This window comes from Dipodomys spectabilis, unplaced genomic scaffold (genome assembly GCF_019054845.1).
Source record: "Dipodomys spectabilis isolate Male_0828 unplaced genomic scaffold, ASM1905484v1 ptg000495l, whole genome shotgun sequence".
Taxonomy (NCBI): domain Eukaryota; kingdom Metazoa; phylum Chordata; class Mammalia; order Rodentia; family Heteromyidae; genus Dipodomys; species Dipodomys spectabilis.
Window position 1 is genome coordinate 198991 of NW_024871172.1, and position 27108 is coordinate 226098.

General features: G+C 57.6%; 3 protein-coding genes across 5 annotated transcripts; 2 read left to right on the top strand and 1 right to left on the bottom strand.

Annotated features, from left to right (window-relative positions):
* The first annotated feature begins 1135 nt into the window (after nt 1-1135).
* On the top strand, nt 1136-3123 carry Foxh1 (forkhead box H1). The gene is made up of 3 exons (XM_042669354.1): nt 1136-1309; nt 1597-1701; nt 1807-3123. Exons 1-3 carry the CDS (start codon nt 1139-1141, stop codon nt 2635-2637), a joined length of 1107 nt encoding a protein of 368 aa, XP_042525288.1. The 5' UTR covers nt 1136-1138; the 3' UTR covers nt 2638-3123.
* Nucleotides 3111-10805, bottom strand: Kifc2 (kinesin family member C2). Its single transcript, XM_042669350.1, has 18 exons — nt 10583-10805; nt 10315-10396; nt 10032-10183; nt 9319-9457; nt 9044-9189; nt 8896-8961; nt 8684-8812; nt 8204-8281; nt 7978-8092; nt 7795-7904; nt 7324-7432; nt 7056-7213; nt 4818-4922; nt 4617-4738; nt 4393-4516; nt 4172-4301; nt 3826-4082; nt 3111-3732 (listed from the first exon to the last, which is right to left on the bottom strand). The coding sequence occupies exons 1-18, from the start codon at nt 10679-10681 to the stop codon at nt 3478-3480; spliced, it is 2376 nt and encodes a 791-aa protein (XP_042525284.1). The 5' UTR covers nt 10682-10805; the 3' UTR covers nt 3111-3477.
* A 958-nt stretch (nt 10806-11763) lies between these two features.
* On the top strand, nt 11764-26188 carry Cyhr1 (cysteine and histidine rich 1). Of its 3 annotated transcripts, none has more exons than XM_042669353.1 (4): nt 11810-12155; nt 22935-23173; nt 23658-23869; nt 25373-26188. In XM_042669353.1, the coding sequence occupies exons 1-4, from the start codon at nt 12063-12065 to the stop codon at nt 25762-25764; spliced, it is 936 nt and encodes a 311-aa protein (XP_042525287.1). In that variant the 5' UTR covers nt 11810-12062; the 3' UTR covers nt 25765-26188. The 3 variants fall into 3 exon arrangements, with proteins under 3 accessions (XP_042525286.1, XP_042525287.1, XP_042525285.1); XM_042669351.1 differs by lacking the exon at nt 11810-12155 and adding an exon at nt 14783-15346; XM_042669352.1 differs by lacking the exons at nt 22935-23173; nt 23658-23869; nt 25373-26188 and adding an exon at nt 12913-13675 and having other exon boundaries at nt 11764-12155.
* The last annotated feature ends 920 nt before the right edge of the window (nt 26189-27108 follow it).

Here is a 27108-nt window from a genome sequence, read left to right on the forward strand (position 1 = left end):
CCAAGTGGGGCAGAGGACATAGATACCGGCCTGGAGATACAGGGAACAGCAGAGAGGGCCTCTGGGTAGGAGGTGACATGTCTGGCGGAAACCAGGGGCGGTCTGAAAACAGTCTGAGATAAGGGCACCACCCAGGCAAAGGCGAGAGGGAGGAGCAATATGGTTTCCACACTCATCCTCTATTTGAACTCTTGGCTCATGCCCTCCCTCAGCATCTCAAGATGCTAGACATCCAACAGGCTGCAGGATTTCACCCTTTACACAGGAAAAGTTGAGCTCTCAAAGCGCTACTGAAACACTCATACAGGTCTAAAGCCCTGGTCTCACACCAGCCACCATTGCTGGTACCATGATACTGAGACCTTCATGGTCAAACCTGCTCATTGTGATGAGAAGAACCTAGGACCAGATATAGATACATATGTGTATGCACATATATATAGATACATACACAGATGCACATACAGATAGATAGATAGATAGATAGATAGATAGATAGATAGATAGATAGATAGATAATGTACAGGGAAGAGGGCCTACTTGGGCACCTGTGACACTCCTGAGAACATACTTGAGCCCACTATAACTCCTTTTGCTCCTGAAGTTAGGGTTTCTTGGCCTTTTCCTCCAGGAAGGTCTCCTGGTCATCTTAGGGTAGACAATCAGAGCCTCTAAAGCTTACGTTCTATTGGCTGTTCTGTCTTGGACTCCCGGGAAGCCCCCATCCTTCCATCCTTCCATGCAGCTTGGTTGGCAAGTCACACACTCTGAGGCGTGGTAATCCTGGTGAACCACTTTCAAGGACTTTTCCTCCCAATGTGCCAGGATGCTCTGGAGCACAAAGGCAGAGTCTGGAAGTGGAGACTGTGGCTTCAAGGAGGTCACCCAAAGTCCCCACTGGAATCCTTTCTGCCCCTCCCTTTCAGATTAACCGAAACCTGCTAATTGTGGCAACCTCCGAAGGTTCCCCTCCCCCATAGCCTCTTTCTCCCTTCCCCTCCCCCTTTCATCCGAATGATAAAGGACCAGCCCGCCAGCCAGCCTGGCTTCAAACTCTGGCCCTGCCTCAGCACTCTACCTCAGCACTTTGAGCCCTTCAGTAGATCTCGATCCAGCTTAAGTTGCCTGCCTCCCCTGCATGGGGCCTTGTGACTCCAGCCTGGGGCCCCGAGAGGCAGAGTCAACCTCAAAGCCACCCAAGAGGAAGAAGAAGAGATACCTGCGACATGACAAGCCCCCGTACACCTACTTGGCTATGATCGCCTTGGTGATTCAGGCCGCACCCTCCCGCAGGCTGAAGCTGGCCCAGGTGAGCTCCCTCACACTTGGTGGTCAAGCCTTTCCCTGACCCATTCTCCCAGCAAACCAAGGACCAGGCTTGGCTTTTACCTCCACCTAGTCTTTCTGCTACCAAGACAGGTCCTGAAAGCTGAGTTACTCAGGGGACACCCTTCTCTCAGAACTGCATGCCTGTAGGCCTAGAAGTGTTCCCTTGTGAGGTGGGGAGGGTGCTGGGTAACCCCTGAACTCGATTCTGAGTGAGGGCTGGGGTGGTCCTCAATCCTGCTCACAGCCCTGGCTGCAACCTGGTTTCAGATCATTCGTCAGGTCCAGGCCATGTTCCCCTTCTTCAGGGATGACTACGAAGGCTGGAAGGACTCCATCCGCCACAACCTTTCCTCCAACCCGTGCTTCCGCAAGGTGGGGCAGGAAGGGGTCGGAGCCCAAGGGGAGGGGTGGGCAGGGAGGCCCTGAGCAACTGAAGTCCGAGGGCCCCTACTCAAGCCTACCTCTCCACACACACAGGTGCCCAAGGACCCTTCGAAGCCACAGGCCAAGGGTAACTTCTGGGTGGTGGATGTGAGCCTGATTCCGGCCGAGGCACTGCGGCTGCAGAACACTGCTCTGTGCCGGCGCTGGCAGGACCACGGTGGGCACAGAGCCTTTGCCAAGGACCTGAGCCCCTATGTGCTTCAAGGCAGGCCTTACCCCCCGCCCAGTCCCCCGCCACTCCCGAGGGAGGGCTTCAGCATCAAGTCCCTGCTAGGGGACCCCAAGGAGGGGGTAAGCTGGCCCCAGCAGTCCACCCAGGTCAGACAGAGCAGCCCAACTCAAGTAGGCACAGGGTCCCATAGGGAGGAGGTGGTGCCCACTCCACCCCTGTCCTCTGAGAGGCCTCTGTGGCCCCTCTGCCCTTTCCCAGGGCCCACTAGAGTAGAAAGGGAAGCTCCCCAGGGGCCAGTCGTCCGGCCATCACCTCTCTCCCCAGAGCCCAGTACCTGGCCCCTCCACTTATTGCAGGATACCCCAGACCCTGAGGGACTGTCCAGCAGGAGACAAAGGGCCTCTCTGTGGGGACAGCTGCCTACCTCCTACTTACCCATTTATACTCCAAATGTGGTAATGCCTTTGGCCCCACTACCACCCACCTCCTGTCCTGGGTGCCCACCTTCAAGTAATCCAGGCTATTGGGGGGTAGCTCCTGAATCCCAGGGGTCCCAGGGGCTGCTCTGGGATCTGGACTCTCTCTTCCAGGGAGTGCCACCCAACAAGAGCATCTATGATGTATGGGTTAGCCACCCTTGGGACCTGGCTGCTTCTGCCCCAGGCTGGCTGCTCTCCTGGTACAGCCTTTGAAGATTCTTGGACAGGGACTGCTTTTCTCTTATCCCCAGCTTGAGGGTAAACCTAGTTTAGGAAAGTCTCAAATGGCTACAACAATCTTGAAGCAGCAGGCATGGCCTTGCTGAGAATCCTGTTTTATTGGGTTGGTGGTCCCGGCAGGTACACCTGACCCTGGTCAGTCATGCCTCTGCCTCCCCCAGCCCCAGGGGCAGAGCTGGAGAAGCGGGTTCAGCCTGGGGTAGCCCTTCTTGGTCCCATCTTCTCAGGCTCACACACCATCTATCTGTCCATCCATCACTATCTGTCACTCCTCTCCCGGGCTCCAGGCTGGGGGAGGGACAGTCGAATGAGTCCAGGCTGAAGTCCTTCCTACCCTCCCTCAACTGTCTGGGAAGGAGGTAGCACCTTTTGAGGAAATGTTTAAGAAATGAAGACACAACCCTACATAACTCTTGGGGTGATGCTGTTGGGGAGATAACAGTAAAGGAATTTACAGCATTTTAATTTCAAGTCTGATTGGGGGGCAGGGATCCTGACTTGGGAAGCCACTTGGCCAGAGTCTGAGTCCTGGTTCCTGCAGCTCTGGGATCTCCTGCTGGGGACTGTGATAACAGGCAAATGGTGATAAGGAGAGCCGCGGGCTCTGGTCAGCTGGGGGGAGGGGGCAGTTATTTCTCCAGACATGACTCTGCTGGCTAAGAAGTGGGGGACAATTCGACATTAGAGGGAGCAGTCGAGCCCCAGGGGGCAAAGAGGTTACTGGGAGATGGGGTGTAGGAACTTTTCTACCACCTCTGCCGGCAGAGGCGCTACCTCAGCCCCGCCCACCCCAGGCAGGGCTTCTACCCAGGACTACAGGGGTGGGATCCCCGGGGCGGAGAGATCCAAGCCAGAGCCACTGCCCGGGCTGTGGCTTGGAGGGCTGCCGGGTGACGGCGTAGGAGTGCAGGGAGTTCCAGTGAGTGGGGTGTCGGTACTAAGGGAGGAAGGAGTCCCAGAGCCCGGGGCTCTGTGGCGCCGGGCTGGACCCAGTTCCACCTGACCCACTCGCTCAGCAAATTTGAGTGAGCAGACTGTCTCCCCGAGGTCTTCTGGCCGAGTGGAGATCTGCAAGGGAGCAGAGATGGTGGGTGGGAGGGTTCCATGGGTGGTGCCTGCCAGGCAGACGACCCTCCTAAGCCCCGTGCCATGCTGGCCCACCTGCAGGAGCAGGACTGCCGTGGTGCCTGGGCCCAGCGCCGGCTGAAGCAGGCGTGTGAGCTTGGAGTCTCGGAAGGGCACGTGTGGCCGCCGAGCGCGCAGGGCAGCCATCACACCCCCAAGTGCCAGCAGCGAGCGGTTGATAGTCTGGGCTTCTCGAAGACGCCGGGAGCCATGCAGGTCTCCCCTTGGCACGCTTGCTGCGGCCAGCTTCCATGCGCGCTCAGATCCTGCCAGGTCTACCAGGTGCAGCGTGCCTGTCGGGGATGTGCAAGACAGATGTGGAGACCGGCCAGACGTGTGAGACCTGTGGTGCATGGGAAAACCCCGGCGCTCGGTGCTGTACCTGCAGTGCCCTGAGCACAAGGAGCAGCGGCGGAGCACAACCGGAGCGTGACCAGGGCGTGGGAGCGGGAACTATGCTGGTTCATAGCAGTTGCAGCTGTGGCCCGGTTGCTCCTCCCCAGACTCAGCATCTGGAAAGAGCAGTCAGGACTGGCCTGGTGTGGGGTTCTCACCCCCCCCCCCCCCCCCCGCACAAGGACAGACCCTGGAGGGCAATCTTACCTGGTGAAGGGTCTCTAGGTCCGGCACATCCCAGTGTGTGAGACCAGCCACCTGGACCCCGCCCTGGCCTGCTGGCCCCTGCCTCACCACCAGGTGCGCTGGTGGTCCTGGGGCCAGGAGATCCCTGGTGAGAAAGGGGGTAAGCTTGGTGGCTCTGCCTGGCTCTAGGAATAGCCACAGAGGCCCTAGGCCAAACAGGAAGCAGTCCCCCGGGGCAGCCCAACCTGACTGCCTCATTGTAGATCTCCACCATGCTGAGGGTCACTCGGTGTTGGCCTCCAGTCTCCATTTCCTGGAACAGTGACTGCAGAGCCCGAGGGGCTATGCCAGGGTCCTCAGGTGGGCCCTAGGGATAGTGCAGTCCCACACTGGATTCACAGCCAAGTACCCAGGGCCTTGCCCTCCAAGCTGAGGTACTAACTCACCTCCATGCTGTAGGTCTTCCCAGACCCAGTCTGACCATAGGTGAAGATGCAGACACTGTAGCCTCTGAGGCAGGACAGCACAGCTGGCTCTAGCTGACTAAACACCTAAGGGCAAAAGGGGTGGGAAAATGTCTTGGTCCCTAATTTCCTGTTCAGAACCTGGAAAGGTAAGAAGTGCAACATAAGGTGAATGGAGTATATCTTGCCTGAGAAGTAACTCTAAGAGACCATAGTAGGTCACAGAGGAGACTCTACCTCCCTAGAAAAGGTGATAATTTCATTATTGTTATTTGAGTGTGTGTGTGTGTATGTGCACGCACATGTGGATGCTGGTTCTGGGATTTGAACTCGGCCTTGGCACTGTCCCTGAGCTTTTCCTAAAGGCAGTCCTCTACCACTTGAACCACAGTGCCACTTCCAGCTCTTTCTGAGTTTATTGGAAATAAGAGTCACACTGTCTTTTCTGCCTGGGCTGACTTCAAACTGAGATCCTCATATCTCGGTTTCCTGAGTAGTTGGGTTTACAGGCATGAGCCACCAACATCAGGCAAAAGGTGATTTTTTTTAAGAATTAACCAGGCAAGAGCTGGGGATGTGGATCAGTGGTAGAGTGCTTGCCTAGCATGCATGAAACCCTGGGTTCAATTCCTCAGTACCACATACACAGAAAAGATTGTAAGTGGCGCTGTGGCTCAAGTGGTAGAACACTAGCCTGGAACAAAAAGAAGCTCAGGGACAGTGCCCAGGCCCTGAGTTCAAGCTCCAGGACTGGCAAAAAAAAAAAAAAAAAAGAATTAACCAGGCAAAAAAGGGAATAGCATGTAGAGAATGTAGGATCCCAACACTACGTAGGAGATTCTGGCAGTAGCAGTTGAGGGCCAGATGCTGGGGCCTGATTGCCTAACACAAACTAGGCATTTACTCCCCATCCTTGAAGCCAGTTATTGTCCATCCTTTCTGCCTATTCCCCTCTGTAGCACCTATTTTGAGGGCTAACAGGCAACGTGACAGCCAGTCAGGGTCAGGGCAATACAAAGGATGTGCTCCGAAAAGGTGTGTGGTTGTGAAGGATAGTGGTCAGCCAAGACTGTTGGAGCCCGGTCCCTGAGAGGTAAAGAGAGGTGGCTGAGGGGGAACATGCAGCTGGGACATTTATCCTTTGACAACTGGTTACAGTAGCAGCCTTCTGAGCAACAGCATGGCCAGCTTCAGTACCAGAAGGTCCCTAATGCCTAGGTGGCTGTCACCTCTGCTTGAAGTATAGCTGATGGCACTGAGGACACAAGCTAAAATTACCAGAGTGGGTGCTAAGAATTCCTGATGGGGGGCGGGCTGGGAAGGTGGCTCAAGTGGTAGAGCGCTAGCCTTGAGCTGAAGAGCTGAGGGACAGCGCCCAAGCCCAGAGTTCAGGCCCCACGACCGGACCCAAAAAAAAAAAAAAAAGAATTCTTGATGGGGCAAAAGAATCACTGTGAATGTTGATGCAGAAATGAAAACACAGGTGAAGGGTTTCCTAACAGATGCCTCTGGTCCAGACACTAGATAGAGGACCCTGTCCAGAAGAGCTATGGCAGTGGGCAAGAGAAAGGGGGAGGGGGCAGTACAGAACTGTAGTTTGGGGTGGAGCTGAGGCTGGGAAACTCATGTGACAGAAGACAGGTAGATGCAAAGTGAGTCAGTACTGGGCTCTCTGCCCTTGCCTGCCCATCATCATCCGGCACCTGCAAGATCAGCTGGTGAATAGTCTCTTACCTAATCCATCTCAGCTACAGGAACTCCAGAGGCGTTGTATGTGCAAATGCAAAACAAGTTGGTGGGCTGGGACATGAGCCACTGCTTTTCTACTGATATCTAGCATGTAAATGGGATGCTCCTACAAGAGCAAGGTTCTGCCCCTACAGGTAGACAGTCTGAATCCTCAGGAGGAATGGTCAGCCCACGAAGCTTGAGGGGAGGAGGTACTAAGCCAACACCTGTGGGATAACTGTCCTCTACCACTAGCGTCCAGCCGTGCTCTACAGCCAGTTCTACCAAGCAGTAACTGTCACCTCAAACAAGTTCGTGCTCCTTAACACCCAGCTGAGTGGCCAGTCCTGCCTCCCAGGTATTCTAGTAGTTCCATTCCCTGCTGGAGCCCAGCTACCTTCCCTTTTCTAGGTGGACAAACAGACAAGCGAAGGAGAAATGGGCCTCTTTTGGACTTGTAAATTCAGGACAGGTGAAGAAAGCAGATGTCACCTCCTCCTGACTGGCATCTGGGGGAAAAACCCAGTCCAAGCAGAAGCGACGCTGGCGCCCTCTATAGCAGGTGGTGATGGTGCCACCAGGTCCAGGTTCCAGGCTCACCAGGCTAGAGGGTGTTCCGGGCCTCAGCCGACACAGGACTCGGATGTTTCCTGAAGTGGAGATCAGATCGGCAGATTGCTTCCTTGGCCCTGCAGCCTGGAGAGGCTAGACTTCCTCCAGCCTGCTCTTCCCCATTGCTCCCTGCCCCAAGCCACCATACCCTTGAGCTCCAACAGACGCCCTGGGCCTCCCGTTGGGGGCCTCTGATGCCCCTCAGGATGCTGAGCCACAGCTTTTTCAGATGACAGTGCCCCCAAGGCCCAGGACACCTGAGGACATAGGGATGTGAGGGAGGTAAAGACAGGTCTCCAGGCTGCTCCAAGTATAGTGGGGTGCTGAGAGCAAGAGAGAGTCACTGTGTGGCCACCAACTATGGTGGTCTACAAGTTCTCATGGCTCTCAGCCCCAGTGGGTCTGAGATGGAACCCAGTAATCTTAGGTAAGGACATTACACCATCTGTCTCTCTGCGTTTCTCAGCAATTCAGTTTCACAGAACAGTAACAGTGGGCCAACAACTGACCCACTGATGCATATCACTTCCCAAGGCTCAGAGGAAGAGATAACAGGGGCTCTCCCAGGAAGAACAACGAGAAGACTACCCATAGACACCAGGGAAGGAGGGAGCCTAACCTGACCCTGGGCCTCACTCAGTGAGCCCTGGCAGCTCTGGGTAAAGGTGCTGACCAGTCCTCGGAGGTCCCCACAGCCCTGACGAAGGCTGGCCATCCGTGCTCGAAGTCCTGGAGGAGGATGGCTGTTGAGAAGGAAAGCCCAAACCGCAGGGCGTTCCAGCCCTCTGCCCCCAGCCCTTACCTGCCAGCTGCCCATGCACCTGTTGTAGCTCCCGTCTGCAGTTCTGCTCTGTCTCCTGCTGGAGCTGCTGAAGGGCCCCTCGAAGGCCCTGCAGCTGCACCTCCTGAACTCCCAGCTGCCCCACCCAACCCCACCCGTCACTGAGGAAACAGGCACTCGCCAGACCCTACCTCACATGCCCCCTCCCAGTGTCTCAGCCCTCTTTATCTGTAGAACCCAAGCCCACCTGGACTCGGAGGGCTTCTGTGGTGTCTTGGGCCTCCTGAAGCCGGCCCTGGAGCTCCAACAGAGCCTCTGCCTCCTCCTGCAGGAGGGTGGGGGCTAGGTGGGCCACAGAGCCAGTTAGGAACTCAGGAAGGGGTATTCTGTGGGCCCATCTCACAGACAGGAAGGCCAAATCAAAAGTAGCCAGAACAGCTGAACCCATGACTCCCAGCTCCCTGCAGGGAGTTCCCCTAGTTCCTCTGCTTTCCTGGGATCACTGAGAGATATCATTAAAGAGGGTTCTGCAACTTATGTATCAGCTTCCTGAGAGACTGCCCTGCAAAGGCCATCCCAGGGCATGTCTGTAATCAAAGATGGTCCCCTGACAGGGCCTGCTACAGAAAGCACCAAGACCTGAGGGGGCTTAGGCATTGTTGGTGGATGACAGATGTGCTGTAGAAGCCTGGGCTTCAGGAATGGCAGCAGTCAGGGAGCAGGGTACCTGCGGAGGCCTAGTAGAGGGGCTTGGGCCCCAGTGTAACAGGAGGTCTCGAGTGAGGCTCAGGCTCTGCTTTAAGGCCTCATTCTCCAGTGTGAGATGCTGAACCCTTTTCTCTGAATCTGTTGCCCCCTGCAGAGAAAAAGAGAGGGAAGCCCTCAGGACCCACCTATATTCCAGTCCTCCTGACTGCTCCAGCCCCCCAGCAGCCTCACCGCTCCCAGGCGCAGGCGGCCCAGCTCTTCCTCCTGCTGCTCTAGCTGCTGCCGCAGCTCTTCCAGCTGCAAAGAGCCAAGACAGAAGGGAACTCCTTTTGGGAAGGAGCTCCCACTCCCCAATTCCTGCAGCTCTTGGGTCCCTCACCTGTCCAAGGATGAGCTGCTCTAGCCGCTGCCAAGCCCTCTGCTCTTCCTCCAACTGAGAAGGCTGCCGTCCCTGGGCCTCACCTGTGGGTGCCTCATTGAGGACAGGGGTGGGACAGGAGGGGTTTTCTTCTGGTGACAGAGATCCTGGAAATGAGTAGGATTGAGAAGGTGACTGTCCTGAATCCTGAGGAGCACAGCTGAGCTTAGGACTCCTTATTCCAGGCAGCCCATGTTCTGACAGACCTCCTCCCACAGGCTGTACCCCTTACAAACCATCTATGGTGGGGAGCTGCACTGGCAAGGCTGGCTGCGTTCCCTGAAGCAGAGCCTGCCTTCCCCTGGGGCTCCGAATCCATGTCAGAAGGGCCAAGAGCTGACTGGTCAAGGTCAATAGCGGAGGGACCTCACCAGGCTGTGGAGGACAGTAAGAAGAATAAGAGAGGGGCTGGGAAGGTGGCTGAGTGGTAGAGCGCTTGCCTTGCATGCATGAGGCCCTGGGTTTGATTCCTCAGCACCACATAAACAAAAAGAAAAAAGCTGGAAGTGGCGCTATGGCTCAAGTGGTAGAGCGCTAGCCTTGAGCTGAAGAGCTGAGGGACAGCGCCCAGGCCCAGAGTTCAGGCCCCATGACCGGACCCCCCCCCCCAAAAAAAAAGAAGAAGAGAAGAAAGCTGGGCACCTGTGGCTTACTCCTGTCATCCTAGCTATTCAAGAGACTAAGAGTTGAGGATCGTGGTTCAAAGCCAGTTGGTCAGGGAAGTCTGTGAGACTCATCTCCAGTTAACCACCAGACAACTGGAAGGGATGCTGTGGCTCAAAGTGGTAGAGAGCTAGCCTTGAGTAAAAGCTCAGGGACGGCGCCCAGGCCCTGAGTTCAAGCCCCACCATCGATCAACAAGCAGATAGATGATTGATAGATAGATAGATAGATAGGTAGATAGATAGATATAGAGGAGTGGTGGCTGGAGCAGCCTGTGCCCGCTCACCTGGTCTTGGTTGGGAGGGTTCGCGCAGCCCTCCTCTGCCCCCAGCTGGACGGACAGGAACTCGGCAAGGCGCAGGAGGGCTTCCTCCAGGGAAACCTCGGCCGGCCGGCCCTCAGCTCGCGCCTCCAGACCATCCTGGGCCTCGGAGCGGCCTGCGAGGCGGCGCGCGGGGGAGGGGTCCGTGTCACGTGCGGGAGGGTGGGGCTGCTCTCCCCCCAGTGAGGTCACCCCCTCTCCGGCAGGGCTACCCACCCCCCAGGGCTCCGAGGCCCCCCTTCCCTACCGGCCAGGCCGGTCAGCTCGGTCCACAGCTCCGACGAGAGCTGATCCGGGTGACGACGACCCCTGGGCTTGCATCCGGCCCCCTAGAGAGAGCGGGGCACCCCTAGGAGGGAGCGGGGGGCCCGCGAGGGGCTCCTGCCCCCCGGAGCCCGGCCGAGGCTGCGCCCGGCCCCTGCTTCCCACCCCCGGAGTCCCCGGCGACCGCGAGCTCCGGGCGTGAGCTGGGCCAGCCCGCCGCCGCGCCACCCGCCCCGCAGCCCCCCGCTCACCTGGGCGGGGTCCCCGGGGTCCGCAGCGGCCGCCGCCCCGCCATCCCTGCGGAAGAGGCTGTAGAAGATGTAGATGAGCAGCGAGTAGAAGGCATACATGGGCGCGCGGGGCGGCCGAGAGCCCCGCTACGTGCCGCCCCGCGTCCCGACTCCGCGCCGCACCCGCCCGCCGCAGTGCCCGTGCGCATGCTCGCGGCAGCCGCCCCCACGACGGGGCTCCCACGGGTGGAGGGCGCGCGCCAAGAGCGGGCGCGGGGACGGGGCCCCCCGACGTGGGAGGCACTGCGGCCTCGAGCCGGAGGGCTCCTCCCTTCTCCCTACCCTGCCGGCCGACCCCGTCTCCGTCTGACAGCACCCACAGCGGCCTCATCTCCCGAAGCCGCTCCCACGCTCGGAAGACAGACACTCGGGTTCCCGCAAGCAGCAGCCCTCTGTCAGGCACAGGCGTGCAGCCTCCGCGCCCCGCCCAGTGCCCATTGGACGCCCCACCTCCTCTCGAAGCCCCGCCCACACCCTCCTCCTATCACAGCCCCTCCCGGCCCCCGAAGCCCCGCCCAGGCCCCTCTCGGGGACGGCGACGTAGCCTTTGCAATCGGGCGCCTCACGGCCACCCGTTCCCCGCTCGCCGTTCCGGCAGCCTCTTTTCCAGCGCCGCCCCGCGAGAGCTCCCGCTGGCCTCTCCCGACCCCGCCTTGGCGCTCCAGCCGGCGCCCCCTCGCCCGGTGCCCGGCGGAAGGCGGCCGGGGAGGCGGGGCTGGTGGTGTCGAGCAGGTTCAGCTTCCAGCTTTGCGCCTCGCCTGGGGCCCGGCCGCCCGGCTCCCCGGCCGCCCGGCTCCCCGGCCCCCGGAGCTCCCCGGCCGCCCGGCTCCCCGGCCCCCGGAGCTCCCCGGCCGCCCGGCTCCCCGGCCCCCGGAGCTCCCCGGCCGCCCGGCTCCCCGGCCGCCCGGCTCCCCGGCCGCCCGGCTCCTCGGCCGCCCGGCTCCCCGGCCGCCCGGCTCCCCGGCCCCCGGAGCTCCCCGGCCGCCCGGCTCCCCGGCCCCCGGAGCTCCCCGGCCGCCCGGCTCCCCGGCCCCCGGAGCTCCCCGGCCGCCCGGCTCCCCGGCCGCCCGGCTCCCCGGCCGCCCGTCTCCCCGGCCCCCGGAGCTCCCCGGCCGCCCGGCTCCCCGGCCGCCCGGCTCCTCGCCCGGCCCTGGGACCGAGCCCAAGCCACCGCCGGGGCCTGCGCTTGGCGCCGCTCTGTCTCCTGGTCCCGAGGCTCCCTTTCTTGCTTCCCCAGTCCGGACCTTGCGTCTGGCCACCCCTCTCTCACCTGAATTAGAGTCCTTCTCCTCAGTTGGCCCAGTGGTCTCCGGGGTCCCCCAACTCAGCGTCTACTCGTGGAGCCGTGGCTTCCTGGAGAGCAGCCCTTAGGGCAAGGGCTTCGGTGCTTTTCTCTCTCCAAACTTGAAGATCCCCTTCCTGTCTTTTCAAATTTACTGTCATGGCCCCAAAGCCGGGAAGCGAATGGTGTACTGTCCTGTCCCACCTGGTGCTGGGAGCGGTGTCTCTGCATGCGGCCGCCAGCTCTGTGCAGGTGAGTATCCCCATCTCCACACCTAAGGCCCTCCCGCGCTTAGTGGAGACTCCACCACAGCTCTCTGCACTACAGTGGCTGGAGGCAAGTCTGGGGCCAGCTTTCCTTAAGACCCCCAAACGTTTGTGGTGTAAAAGGGTAGTCCTTGCTAGATACCGTGGCTCAGGTCCACGTGTGAACTCAGGACCTGGTTTTTGTCCCTTAGCTTTTTTTTTTTTTTTTTGCTCAAGTCTAATGCTCTGCCTACTTGAGCCACAACTCCACTTCTTTATTTTTGGAGATAAGAGTCTCATGGATTTTCCTGTCCAGACAGGTTTCAAACTTCAATCCTCAGATCTCAGCCTCCTGAGTATAGAGGATCACCCATGTCGTGGGGCTTGAATTTAAGGCCTGGGCACTGTCCCTGAGCTTTTTGCTCAAGGCGAGCACTCTACCATTTGAGCCACAGTGCCACTTCCAGTTTTCTGGTGGTTAATTGGAGATGAATCTCATGGACACTCTTGCCCAGGCTGGCTTCAAAACCATGATCCTCAGATCTCAGCCTCCCCAGTATCTAGGATTATAGGCATGAGCCATTAGTACCTGGCTCTGACAAGAACTCTTGATATTATTTGAAAAATAAAACAAAAAGGCTGGAGATGTGGCTTAAGTAGTAGAGGCCCTGAATTCAAAACCCCAAAACCACCAATAAATAAATAAATTAAATAAAGTGGTTCCTGGCTTTTCCCTACATGTCTTCCTTTTCCTGTATCAACAGTCAAGTCGAGGGGCTGCTGCTGGCTTCCTGCTCCAGGCTTTGGCTGCTGCCACCATGCTGGCCCCAGGGCTGAGCCCACATGAAGACTGTTTTGCTGGAGCCTGGGTGGCGACAGTAATCGGCCTGCCCCTTCTGGCCTTTGATTTCCACTGGGTGAATGGGGACCGATCCTCTGCCAACCTGCTACTGGGAGGAGGCATGGTGCTCGCTGTGGCTGGTGACCACCTTGGTCCTGAAGGCTGCTCTGTCGCTGGCCAGGCAGTGCTGTTGGTGGTCGCTGTGACCATCCTCATTGTGGCTGTCTTCACAGCCAACACTTATGGAATATGGGGGGGTGTGATGCTGGGGACCGCAGGCCTGCTAAGCCGTCTCGAAGAGGACAGGTTGCTGCTGCTGCTGAAGGAAGACATCTGTCGCTGGGCCCTGGCTGCAGGCAGTTGGGCCTACTGTCGAGCCCTGCACGCACAGCGCTCACAGTGGGAATGATAGATACAGCAGGACAGCCCCCTGCCCCGGCTACCATCTCCCCTCCACTGGCCTGCTCTTGGGGGGCCTACTCCTAAAGGCATTGGTTTTCCTTCTTCCTGAATTGAATCTGCTGCAGGTTGGGGCAGAGCCTGAATGCTGTCCCTTTTCTAAGGACTTGCCTAGACAAGAATAAAAGAGACTGGGTCCCAAGTCTGTTTGGGAATTGGTCATGTGAAGGGTATGGATCAAAAGAGGTTCGATTTCCAATAAACTTTAAAATTTCTCCAGGAATTTGGAATTAAGTCTTTTTTGTTTCTTTATTTTTGCCAATCTTGGGGCTTGAACTTGGGGCATGGGCACTATCCCTAAGCCTTTTTGTGTTCAAGGCTAGTGCCCTACCACTTGAGCCACAGCACCACTTCTGGCTTTTCCTGAGTTTATTGCAGATAGTCCCACAGACTTTCCTGTCTGGGTTGGCTTTGAACGAGATCCTGAGATCTCAGTCTCCTGAGTAGCTAGGATTACAGATGTGAACCACCAGCATTTGCTAATTAGTCCATCCTTGAGAAGGATTAGAGGGCCTTCATTGAGCATCTTAAAGCCCCTAAAACTCCATCTGGTTTCTCTGTGGGGATGTGCTGGAATTAGCATGCAACCTCATTCCTGGCACCTTTGCTAGGAGGGCTTCTGTGTTGGGAAGAGCTCCTTGCTCTGAGACATGGTAGGTTTGCAGGTATCCTTACTGGTCTTGGCAAGTGACCCTCTGAGCTGAGCTGTGCCACATGACGCCCGGAACCGCACATCCTTCTCTGGGGCTGACTCAATTGCTACCTGTGTGCCCTCTAGGTGTGCAAGCCAAGACCTTCACTTTAGCTCTGGATTCCTCCTCAGTCTCCAACCCCAGGGGTAGGAAACGGGGCTACACAGAGTATTGGATTTAAGGCTTGAAGTGCACCGCTCCCACGCAGTTCCTATGCTTGCATCCCGTGGAAGCATACCCTGTCCTGCAAAAGTCAGGGTCATTCGTGCCCTTCCCCTACAGTGAGCCAGGACAGGGCCCAGCACATGCAAATCTGTCTCTGGGGACAAGGGTGGGTGCAGGGATACCCCGTCGTGGGAGTCTGGGGATGCTCATTACAGCTCGCTCCCGCAGCCGCTGAGGAGGAAAAGGTGCAGTCCCCGACCCTCGCGCAGGCCTTGAGCTGCAGGTGTGCACCCCCAGCGGGCCGCCTGGACCCCGCCTTCTCCAGTCTACCTTCGGCAGAGGGCGGGCTCTCGGCGCCCTCGCTCACCCATTGGCTGTGCCTGCCGGCCCGTCTGGCCCCGGGCGGCGCTCCTATTGGCGCGCGAGGAACCACGTAGCGGGAAGAAGGGGGCGGTGGCGCGCGGGGGTGGGGCGCGCAGCGAAAACAAAGATGGCGGCCGCGCCGGGGTCGGTGGCCGGGGTGGCTGCGGGCCGACGCGCGGGCTGGGCCCTCTGAGGCGGCGGCGCGGCAAGCGGGCTGCGGGGTCGCAGCGGCGGCGAGAGGCCGGCAGGGGCGCGCGGTGCCCCTAACTTCCAGCCGGCGAGCGCGCCGGCACCCGCCCGCCGGGCCGGCCGGCCGCGATGTCCGGCGCGGAGGAGGCCGGCGGGGGCGGCCCGGCCGCAGGGCCCGCGGGTGCCGTGCCGGCCGGGGTCGGGGTCGGGGCTGGGCCCGGGGCGGCCGCGGGGCCGGCGGCGGCGGCGGCGCTGGGCGAGGCGGCGGGTCCCGGACTCCCGGACGAGGCGGGCCTGGCCGGCGCCCGGCAGCTGCAGGAGGCGGCCGGCGACCCCGACGCGCCGCCCAAGAAGCGGCTGCGGGCGGCCGAGGCGGCCGAGGCGGCGGCGGCCGCGGCGGCGGCCGGCAGCGGGAAGCTGGAGGAGCGGCTCTACTCGGTGCTGTGTTGCACCGTGTGCCTGGACCTGCCCAAAGCCTCCGTGTACCAGGTAGGGCCGCCGGCCCGGCGCCGCGTCTCCTCGAGGCCGGGCCCGGAGGCCGGTGGCCGGGTACCCTCTCCGATCCTCGCTCCGCCCTCCGCGCCCGCGGGCCCGCGCCGAGCCCGGAGCGCCCCTTTCGGCCTCGAGCCCCCCTTTGGGCGCTCCGGCTCTCACTTCCCGGCCTTGGCTTCCTTTCTTCCTTAGACCCTGCCTCTCTTCCAGGTTCCGTCAGGGTCCCTTCCTCGAGCCCTCCCCGCCCCCTCCGGCTGGCCGGGCCGAGGGCTGCGTCCAGGTGTCCGCGCTCCCCGCCTCGCCAGCGCCGCCCCTCGCTCCTGGGCGTCCGGGCGCCGGCCGGGGCCTCCGGAGTGCTTGGGTTCTGGCAGCCACACCCCCAACCGTGTCCCTCCACATCTGAACTCCTGTGCACATCTTTTTCTGCTCATCGGAGCCCTGTTTCCGTCCGAAGAACAGGAAGAAGGGAGGGGCTTGTCTCTTCTCTTTGCTCCTCTCTCCCATCCCTGGTCTAGAGGAACTCGCCTGCAAGACGCCCCACACGGGCTGGCTTTTAGGCTGCCAGTGCCACAGATCTTTCCTCCTCATCCTCGGTTGAAGACCCAGTGTGGCAGCTAGACTCAGGGTCTTTGAGGGGTTCCCTGGTCCAGGTGGACGCCTTCTCCACCCTGGTTACTCTACTTCAACATTCAGCCTCTTGAAGAAGCAAAGCAGGATTCCCTGTCAGAATTTTTTTTCCCCCCACTTCCCCCGTCCGGGAGTCAGGAGGATGTTTCTTTCCCTGCTTCTGTTTAGACTGGAGGCTAATCTAGGTTGTTACTTCTGGGTCTCCAGATCCTCTTCCGGCCTGAGGACACAGGTGACCAGGACAGGACACTCACCTTTCTGGGTGTCAGGCAGGAGCCAACCATGTTGTCCTCAGCTGCTGATCTCAGTTCTAACATTTACCCCTTGCTTTGGAGGCCATCTGAACCTGCTCTCCTCACAGCTCCTTTTTCCTTGCTGTATCTTCTTGGTCCTCTCTGATGGAAGAGTTCTTTTTCTGGGCCTTGAGTCAGACTCTAGCAAGACAAACCAGTGGAGGGGAGTCTTGTTTTCTCTCCTGTGCATGGGCTGCAGCCGGACCTGGCATGACAGGCTTTTGGATGCTGGCTTCTTGGCCCACACATACAGCCACCACTTCTGCTCAGAGCAGATGATGACCAGGCTTCTGAGACTGGCTGGTTCAAACCAGCCTGCCCTATGACGAGAGTGAGCTCTGGCCTGGGCAGCTGAAGGCAGGCAGCTGAGCAGCTGTAGCATTGTGATGGCATGAGCTGCCCTTCCAGGCTAGACTGCCCAGCAGCTTCCCTGGATGCAAACCTCTGAAGGAAGCTATGGGCATTGACTCTGAGCTGTGGTCCTGCCACTTGTCCCTGCCCCACCTGCATTTTCCCCAGGTAATATGTAGAGCAAGGTGTTTCCCTTTGTTTACAGAAGCCCAGAATCAACAGGCAATGAATTTAAAGGTATGGTTGTGGGAGAGCCCTAGAGAAGTGTTGGAACTTACTTGGACTAAATGTAGATACTATATAAGATACACAGGTACTGTCTAAGGTGGGAGGGGCTGGGGGAAGGAACGAAGCTTCCCGTTGTCTCAGAGCTCCCAGAGATGCCTCCATGGCCTAACAGCACAGGCAGTGGCCCTGGAGGGCTTCTGTTGCTATCCCCACGGAGGTTCTATGGGGTCTGGGTAGGTGTAGAGACTGGCATGTTCTACCACTTTAGCCCTCGTTAGTGACCCGTATTGATAGGCTGTCTTCATAGCCCGGTCTCCACCTTCTGCTCCTGCTGGCAACATTTTGCCTGACCCCAGCAGAACACATGGCACTGGCTAGGTGCCAGCCATGCTGTGCATCCTGGAGGCAGGCTCTGGCAATTGCTATGGGGTCAGAAGAGTTGGAGAAAACCCTACAGACCTCTGGAGTTAGCCGAGTGCATAATGATTTCAGAGGGTATCTGCCAAAGGTCAGTTGTGCTGACAGGGAAATTTTAGATGATGATGAGAGCAGATGTGGGGTATAAGCATTGGTTCATATACCTGGTCCTGAGACTGAGCCCTTGCATCTGCACGCAGGGCCAGCTTCCCTGTGGCCCAAACCCACTTATGCACACATCAAAGGCTGGGGAACTTGCTCTGGTGTCAAGCAAAGGCGCTTACTGCCGTGGCCCTTCATGTCAGGTTAAGGGCCACAGAAGGTGCAGCAGATGTGTGCTTTGATGTTCTCTGTGTGGGTGTTAAGTGTATCTTGGGTAACTGGCTTGGCAAGATGTACATCCACCTCCCTGAGTCCTGGGTGAGTCCTTAGAGAGTCCCAGGGAGGCACCAATGGATGTCTGGAGGGCAGCAGGAGCATCCGCATAGAGCTTCTGGATACAGGAAGGCAGGCACACACCCTGCTTTGGGTATTGCCCTGAGACCTGGGGCAGTGTGACCTATTGGCAACTCTGCTCATGGAAATGCTTCTTCTGGGGAAGACCCAGCCTCAGTGGTGCCTGGGATGTTACATCCATAACCTTCCTTGCTCCCCCCAGCTGTCTTGGTACAGCCTTTCATACAAGATTCAGTGTGAGGTGGGCACAGGTGGCTCACACCTATAATCCCAGCTACTTGGGAGGCTGAGATCTGAGGATCATGGTTTGAAGCCAGCCCTGGAAGGAAAATCTGTGAGGCTCTTATCTCCAGTTAACCACCAGAAAACCAGAAGTGGTGCAGTGGTTCAAAGTGGTAGAGTGCTGGCCTTGAGCACAAAAGCTCAGGGATGACACCCAGGCCCTGAGTTCAAGCCCCACAACAGACAAAGCTTTGATGTGGTCCTCCATAGCATAGATGCAGCCCTGACCCTTTCTGTGGATGACAGCCAGCCTAAAGCCTTAGCATTGACATGTTGAGGAAGACACATTAGTTATTCTCACCCTTATGAACTCATGAGTGCAGGGATCAGTGTCATTTGGGGGTAGAAGGGCTCTAACAGATGTGGTTCATTTTGCATCTGGTATGGTGTTTAGCTGCTCCCTCTGGCCTGCCCCCTGTGCCATCATCCTGTCTTCTGCTAGCTTTTTGTCTGAGCTGTCCTCACCACATCCCTGCTCACCTCTGCTCTTCATCTTGAGCTTGTCTGAAGCGGTATGTTTTTTTAGGGCCTTCTTTTCTCCCTGCCACAAGGATTCTCATCCATGTCCACCTGACTCAGGCAGTCTCTGCTCTCAAGGGGAAGAGTTCATATGTTTTAATGCGTTTGCCTCAGCATCTAGTCTCAGCATGGGGGCTGATTACTTGGTTGGCAGGTTAAAGACCTAGGAAGCAGAGGAAGCTCCGTCTCACCGCTCACAAGGCCTGAGGTCTGTTACCACGGGCTAATGAGCTCTGGAAATAAGTCTGCTTGGTGGTCCAAAATTCTGGACTAAGCCAGGGGGGTTTCTAGACTGTAGCTAGATTGTGTCTTTTGTAATGGTAGTTCGTCATTTTGAATTACTTTTAGACCTGTTTATTTCTGAGGTGGAACCAAACTCCAGGGGTTCAGTAGGCCCTTCCTGAGTCCCAGCATCAGAGAGGTTGAATGCAGCTGGCTAAGAGCTTAAATCTACCTCCTTTTATATTTATATTTGTTTTTTATTTTGGGCAGTACTGGGATTTAAACTCAATATCTTGTACTTGCTAGGCTGGTACACTACCGCTTGAGCCAAGTCTCTACTAAACTTCAAATCTGCCGGGCACCACTGGTGGCTCTCCTGTCGTCATAGCTACTCAGGAAGCTGAGATCTGAGATCACAGTTTCAAAGCCAGCTCGGGCAGGAAAGTCCATGAGACTCTTATCTCCAAATAACCACCAGAAAACCGGAAGTGGCTCTGTGGTTCAGGGAAAGCACCCAGGCCCAGAGTTTGAGCCCCACAACAGACCCCCCCCCCCGCATCCTCCCCCCAAAAAAGTAAAATCCAGCCTGGCACTTCTGCCATGCTGAAGTTCATGTCCTTCCTTCTTTCTGGCTACATGACTTTGGACAAGGAGCTAATCCTGTTAGGTCCATGGTTGACAGAGGAGGTTCAAAAAGCTGGGTTAAGTATGTGGATTATAACACCTCTAGGTGCTACTGAGCCTGGTGGAGCTTTGCCTGCACCCTAGACACTGGAAGACTGGAGAGGAAGGGAGCCTTCACCTGGCTGAGCAGTGCTTTGGGGTTAGTGCAAGCAGCTGGGTTGCAATTTGGCACTAATGTTCTCTATCAAGGGCCTATGGTCCCTTACCTCCTGAGCAGGAGGGTACACTGTCCACATGGGTCTGAGTGCCAGCTGGCATCAAGTGCAAAGAATGAGCCCCCAGGGTTTAAAAGGGGTCCTAAAAAGCCAACCGACTGTGAGGAGCATATAACCAACCGGAAGTCATGGAGGCTATTCCTAAGACTTGTTTATGGCCCCTTGAGCCCAGTGAATCTATCCAATTCCCTTAACCCAGAGAAAAAGCCAGCTTAGATGGATCTGGCCCAGGTACGCATAGGCTGACTGTACATGAACTACCCATAGCAAGGCAGAGGGAAGGACTAGGTGCCGTTCCAGAGGTGTGGGCACAGATGGCTGTTCATAGATTACTTGTGTGTAACTCAGCATCTACGAAGGATCTAGGACCTCAGCTTCCCCGTTGATAGAGCCCCCAGGAGCTCTGCCATGGAAGGCCACACAAGGTATTTGTTCTAAGCCTGCTTTGGTGTGGGTGCCAAGCCTTGCTGCCAGCCCTGTTGTCTCCCATCTATCAAATTCATCACTTTGTGCACCTGAGAAAAACAGTCACTCAGCCAGGAGTTGGTGGCTCACACTTGTAATCCTAGCTACTCAGGAGGCTGAGATCTGAGGATCACAGTTCAAAGCCAGCCCTGGCAGGAAAGACTATGAGGCTCTTATCTCCAATTATCACCAGAAAACCAGAAGTGGTGCTGTGGCTCAAGTGATAGAGCGCTACCCTTGAGCAAAAGAGCTAGGGACAGTGCCCAGGCCCAGAGTTCAAGCCCATGATGGACAAAAAAGGAAAAGTAAGAAAGAAAATAAAGAAAACAGTTACTCAGAGGAAAATGATGAGCCCAAGGTTGTTCTGTTGATAACCTGTGGAGTGGGGTCTGAGCCAGCATAATGTCTCCAAACCAGCACCTTTCCTGGGAGATCCTGTGACATCATCCTAGATGATGGGTCCAGGATCTTCCTTGCTGCTGGTGAATAAGGCAGACTCACCTAGACACTGCAGAGGCTGTTTCTGGAGGCCCCTGGGCTCTTGGGGGCTGACGTATAGTATGTTGTATATAGGCTCCATCACCAGCACTGCAGGGAGTAACCGGGGGCCCAGCTTCTGGCTAGGCCCAGCCAGTGTCAAGGCTGAATATAGCTGCATGTGTAGAGATTGAGTCTTGCTCAGGAAGTTGTGGGAAGGCTCTGGGGCATGATGACCACCTGCTATGGGAAGAGGACAGACTGGTCTGGGTGTTGTCCTATAGTTTACCTAAATAGCATCCATTCAGCAGTAGGTGAGGTGTGGGCTGACCCTTGGCTGGGACAGTATATCACAGAACATCTTGGACCTTTCTGTGCTCAGACCTAGCTGAGCTGTTGGGGCTGTGGTTCTCCACATCCCCTCAGCTTGTAGATTCACCAGGAGGCCCAGGGGAAGCCAGAGGAGGACAGAGATCAGCACTTATCACTGTCGCACAGAACTGCCTGAGCCTGTGTTGGCCAGAGCTGGCTGAGATTATTGTGGCACTCTGTATGGGGAGCAAGTGGTGACATGCTTAGTGGCCTCAGTGCTCTCTTGGAGAGGGGCCTAGGACACCTTTCTGACTCTCCTGGGCTGCTCAGAACCAAGAGGAAAGGCTCAGTGGGCTGAAAGGTAGGAGTTAGTGTCTCCAGTCAAGCTTGAAAACACTAGGAGAGCCAGGCTGCAGCCAGGAGAAATCTGCACAGGCTGATGGACCCTGGACGTAAGTGTACAGAGCCAGGCCCAGATCCTCATCCAAGACCTAGGCAGCTTCTCACCAGGTAGGGCCTGGAGCTGTCCACATGGATCAGTGTTGGGATAGCGAGTCCTAGAGGCTCTCACTGCTTGTGACCTGTTGGGTTACCCCGTCCAGGGATGTTCATCAGGTGCTGTGTCTCTGGCTTCCTTCTGGGAGGTAGGGAGGGGGGCGGGGGAGGGGGAAGCTCCTGAGCTTTCCCTCCCTGGAACACATGGCGATTTGGTGCCATGCTGTGTCCCTACATGCCTTCTAGAAACCATAGCAGCCCTCAGCCCAGAGAGTGCTCAGGCAGGAAGGGGCTTTCAGGACCTCAGTTGTGCTGCTTCCAGCCTGGAGTCCACTCCCACAGGCTTCTGGGGACGGGCAGGACAGCTGGATTTTCTCATTTAGGACCTGCCTTCACCGGCCTCCTGTTCACCAGACTCAGCTTAGCCAGGTCACACTCCTCACCGGTAGCACACATTTTAATTTTTAACTCAGATTTGAATGCAGATAATATGTGGCATTGCTGAGGGAGCAAGCCTTTCATGTCCTCAGCAGCTTCTGTCACTCACTGGGTCTCAGGCCTGGCCTGTGCGGGCTAGAAGAGCCCTGAAGCAAGGTTCCAGCCCAGGCTTACCAGCGCCCCACCTCTGCAGGTGTGGCATAGTGAGCCAGCTCCTCCCAGGGCACACTGCAGAAAGGCACCTGTGTGGTGCAGCGAGCGTCAGGCCTCCCCTCATACTGCAGCCCCTCGAAAGCCAAGCCCGCATCTATCCTGTATCTCTTGATGGCACCAAGTGGCCCTCGTGTTGGGTGAGTGAGTCACCTAGGATGGGAGTGCTTCTGGCAGCCTGCTGTCCACTGAGCAAGGAAGGGCCTGGCTCCTGCTGGCCCTGCCAAACTCAGCACATGTCTACCTGCGTCCCTTCCTCACCTGCTTCCATCTTGGGCCAACTCAGCTTCCTGCCTGCCGCAGCTTTGTTCCAGGGCTTCTGGAGAAGTCCCGACAGGTAGCTGCATTCCCTGGGTGCTAGCAGTTACTGGCCTTCACTTGTACTCACCTCCGAGGGCTGGCATGGATGTACGAGGGTTGAGGTCAGCTAGGGCCAATTCTGGTCCCCTTGTCAGTAGCCTTTCTGAAAGCCAAGGAGAGGGTGCCTGCCTCAGTCCAGGCAGCAGCGTCTGCTTCCCTGATGGGCGGCTGCTAGCTAAACACTTCTGTTGTGCCAGGCTGAGAGCTGGCGATTCTCGTAAGTCAGGAAAAATGGAAAACCAGGCTTCAAGTCCTGATGTGTTAGCTCAGTGACAGTTCGGCCTCAGGTAGTGGTGCCCTTCATGACTTGAAAAGACCTTGCTCTGCACAGAGCCCAATCTGGCATGTCCCCTTTGAGAATCTCAGCGGTTTTAGACACTAACTCAACTTGGAGCCAGCACACACGCCTTTCTTCATAACTCAGGTCCCTTTGGACAATTGGCCTGACCTGGCTGGAGCCAGCGGGCAGGCGGCACATGCACACGCGAGCCTCCCGAGGGCCTGTGCGCTTCACCTCCCTTTCCTTCTCCGCAGTGTACTAACGGTCACTTGATGTGCGCTGGCTGTTTTATCCACCTACTAGCAGATGCCCGGCTGAAGGAGGAGCAGGCCACATGCCCCAACTGTCGTTGTGAGATCAGTAAGAGCCTCTGCTGCCGAAACCTGGCTGTGGAGAAAGCTGTGAGCGAGCTGCCCTCAGAGTGTGGCTTCTGCCTGCGCCAGTTTCCCCGCTCCCTCTTAGAGAGGCACCAGAAAGAGGAGTGCCAGGACAGGTAACTGCTATTGCCAGGGGTCAGCCACGCTGGTGGGGGCTCAGGATAGGGCCAAGAGCCCACCCTAGTAAAGGTATACCTTGAGCAGGAAGACGTGCCTGGTCATCATTGGCTACGAGTATTGTATATCCACGAGCCCTACTGTCCCAGGCAGTAGCCACGTACCAGAGTTACGTGGGGTCCAGGACCATGGTCAGCAGCCACTTTATTGCCCAGTAGAGGAGAGACCCCGCGGCGGTGGATGCAGGAGGCATGCCAGCACACAGATCCTACACTCCCCCTCGCCTTGCTCCCTCTCCCTTCTCTCCTTCATCCACACGTACACAAATGAGTGCTCTGAACCCGTCCTGGTTGGCTGGGGTTGCCATTCCATGTGTCCTGTAGGGAGAGGTTTGTGGTGGGGCAGACATGGTCTCTGGAAGGGAGCTCGACGTGACTGCCTGTCCCAGACACGGGCGTGACCACTGTGCTCACCTTCTTCCAGGGTGACCCAGTGCAAGTACAAGCGCATTGGCTGCCCGTGGCACGGCCCCTTCCACGAGCTGACGGTGCATGAGGCTGCGTGTGCTCACCCAACCAAGACCGGCAACGAGCTGATGGAAATCCTCGATGAGATGGACCAGAGCCACCGTAAGGAGATGCAGCTGTACAACAGCATCTTCAGCCTGCTGAGCTTTGAGAAGATTGGCTACACAGGTGAGGCGCCCTACCACTCGCTGCATGCTGCACAGGTGCTACCTGGGGCAGAAGGGCTGGGGGGTGGGGGCGCAGGGGGCACAGGCTGTGCCGGAAGGCCAGCCTCTGTACAGCGCTTCTTGGCCAAGAGGATGCCTTGGGGAAGAAGACAGTTTGGAGACTGAGCAATAGGATAGGCTGACAGGGCCCTAGGGCACACCTGCCTGGCTCTCACAGCAGCTTCTCCCCACCCTGGCCCACCCCAGCAAGGTGCAACCCCGCTGTGAGCAGCTCCACAGACTTGAGGTGATTGGAGTCTAGCCAGGAAGTGGGGTGTGTCTCAGGGAGGCCTGGGAGCTTAGGGTGTCACCCTCAGAGCCTGGACCAAGAAGAGTTCTCCATCAAGTCAGGCCCTGCCTTCAAATGGTCCCTCATGTGGCCATACCATCTCCTAAGGCTTGCACGAGCTGTTCAGGGACAGGGCTCCAGAGCAAGCTGAGGGTGCCAGCTCATACGGTAGAACTGGGAGTGGAGACCCACAGATGGGCAGGCCAGACTGGGCTATGCCCGTTGGATCTTGTGGCTCGCCTTTGAACATGTCGGGGAACAGAAGCCAGGCCAGAGCCTAGGCCAAAGAGCAGCAAGAAGCATCTGCTGACATTGGGGCCACTCAGGGAAACTCCATCCCTCTACTGCTCAGCCCAGGTGGCCGTGCTCAGAGTGCCCAGGGCAGTTGGGCAGCCAGTCATGCAGAGCTGCCCAGACTGAGCCTGGCTTTTTGTAGGCCATAAAGGCCAAGGGTCCAGGGGACTGCACCAGCAGGAAGCCATGGCCCAGGTTAGGAGCAGCCCTGGCTTCTCTGACCGACGGTGGGGTCTGGGTGAGCTGGGACAAGTGGTTGTGGCAGGGACGCAGAAAGGACTGGCTGCCTGAGAGTCCACGCCTCCACAGAGAGAGACCTGCCAGCCACAGGCTGTGGGCTCACAAGAGGACTGCGCAGGCAGGTCTGCCCACTGACTGATGGCCCCTCAGATGGCCAGGCAGAGCCTGCATCACAGTGCAACCTGAGGACCCTGCGTTCCCCTCAGGCAGGACCAGGCGTCACGTGCCTGCCCGCCGGCTTTTCTGGCAGCTCTGTATTGGAACCAATAAAGTGCACTTGTTCTCAGAACTGCATCCTGTCTGTGTGTCTGCTTACCCTGCCCCTGTGGGGCACTGGGGCTGAGGGTGAAGAGGGAGGCCCTGTGGGTTGGCCCCCTGAGATGTGCCCCGACCTCCCCCAGCCTCGAGACTCCAGTTAATTGGTACTAATTCTGTTTGTAGTTGTTTTCCTTCCACCAAAGCTTACGCGCCTCCATTGCCATAATTGCGTTGTCTTGCCTTGTGACAAGTAGAGCTGGCTGGGTCCGGTAAGTCGCCTTCCTCCCTGGCCGAGCCTTCCTTGGCCTGGTCGGAGAAGGCACCACCACCAGGCCCTGCCCAACATTAACAGTTGGCCGTTTCCGGCCCTGTCTGTCTCCACAGAGGTTCAGTTCCGGCCTTACCGCACGGATGACTTCATCACGCGCCTATACTATGAGACGCCGCGGTTCACGGTGCTGAACCAGACATGGGTCCTGAAGGCTCGTGTGAATGACTCGGAGCGCAACCCCAACCTATCGTGCAAGCGCACGCTTTCCTTCCAGCTGCTCCTCAAAAGCAAGGTTACAGCACCCTTGGAGTGTTCCTTCCTGCTGCTCAAGGGCCCCTATGACGACGTGAGGATCAGTCCCGTCATCTACCACTTTGTCTTCACCAATGAGAGCAATGAGACGGACTACGTGCCGCTGCCCATCATCGACTCCGTGGAGTGCAACAAGCTGCTGGCCGCCAAGAACATCAACCTGCGGCTTTTCCTATTCCAAATACAGAAATAGGCTGGGCCCAGGATGCCCAAGGAGCGGAGGGCCATTGCCAGCACCGGCGTCCCACTCCCCCCGGCTCGGCAGCGGCTTCACACGACTATGATCATTTTAGCAAAGAAGGAGAACAAACCAACCAAGCACTGGGAAAGTCTGCATGCGTGTGCAACAGGGTCCCTGCCTCCAGCTCACCCCCTTCACCCCTGCCTCTCCCTCCTGCGGGCAGCCAGAGGCTGGGCTGATCACAGAGGAAACCACTCTGGGCGCCCCAGGCACACAGGGCAGGCGGCAAGGAGGGTAAGAAGCCGGCCGCCTCTGCCCCAGTCCCTACCCTCAGCAAGGTGGGCTGCCTGCTCTGGTTCCCGGGCTGGGCTCAGGGGCCCTCACTGACTTCAGACGGCATATTTGATTGCAATTAAAAAGGCAGCCTTGTTTCCTACTTTCTGTTTTGTTGGAGGGGAAGGCGTGGCCGTGAATGGACTGTGTGGGAACTTTGGTTTAGCCTAGGAGTCTAAACCTTCCCTGTCTCCCACCTGTGTGTGCTCCCCAGGAAAGACTCAGAGACACTGCCGGGCACTCTGGTCTGTCGCAGATGTTGGGAGGCCTGTCCAGGGAAAGCCAGGGAGGGTTGGAGCTTCCTCAGCCGCCGGCTGCACCAGGAAGGCAGGACTTGGCCACCTAGGGCTCAGCAAATGTTTTCGGAACGCAGGGTGAAATTGTCTTTTCCCAGGAAAAAAATTAAACTCTTTACAGGCTCTTCTATAAGTGATGCAATTTTAGTGAGAGAATCCATTCACGACTCAGCCTTGAGTGGAGGGAAGGAAACAGCCTCAGCTGCTGGCTGTGAAAGTCTAGGCAGCTGCCCCACATGACTGCTCATCTTAATTGGGAAGCCACTGCCAGAGTCAGGCAGGACAGTGGCTTGTTGCCTGAGGGAGGTGGGCCCTCTCCAGCCTTGACCTCGCCATTCTCCCTTCTCAGAGGCTGAGTAGGACCAGTGTTTGGGCCTCACAGGGTAGACAACAGCCCTTCATAGAGGGTCTGAGCCTGGTTCTTCCCGGGGACCTCCAAGCTACTGTGAAGATGAAGACTTACCCAGTTCAGTCCTGCTCAGGAGATGGGGGTCCTCTGTGATCGCTCTTCGTTTCTTTAAATACCAAAGAACTGGTTTCCTCTGTCCTAGGCAGGCCGCCTCGGCAGCTCCCCTGTAGGGTCTGGTCCCCCACTGCCACACTACCGCATTCCCATGCTCTTCCACGTTGAGAGGCAGCGTCTCCCTAGTTGTATGTGTGGCAGTCATTATACGACTGCCCCTGGATCTCTGCCTGCCTCTGACCCTTAGGGCAGCAAGCTGGGAGA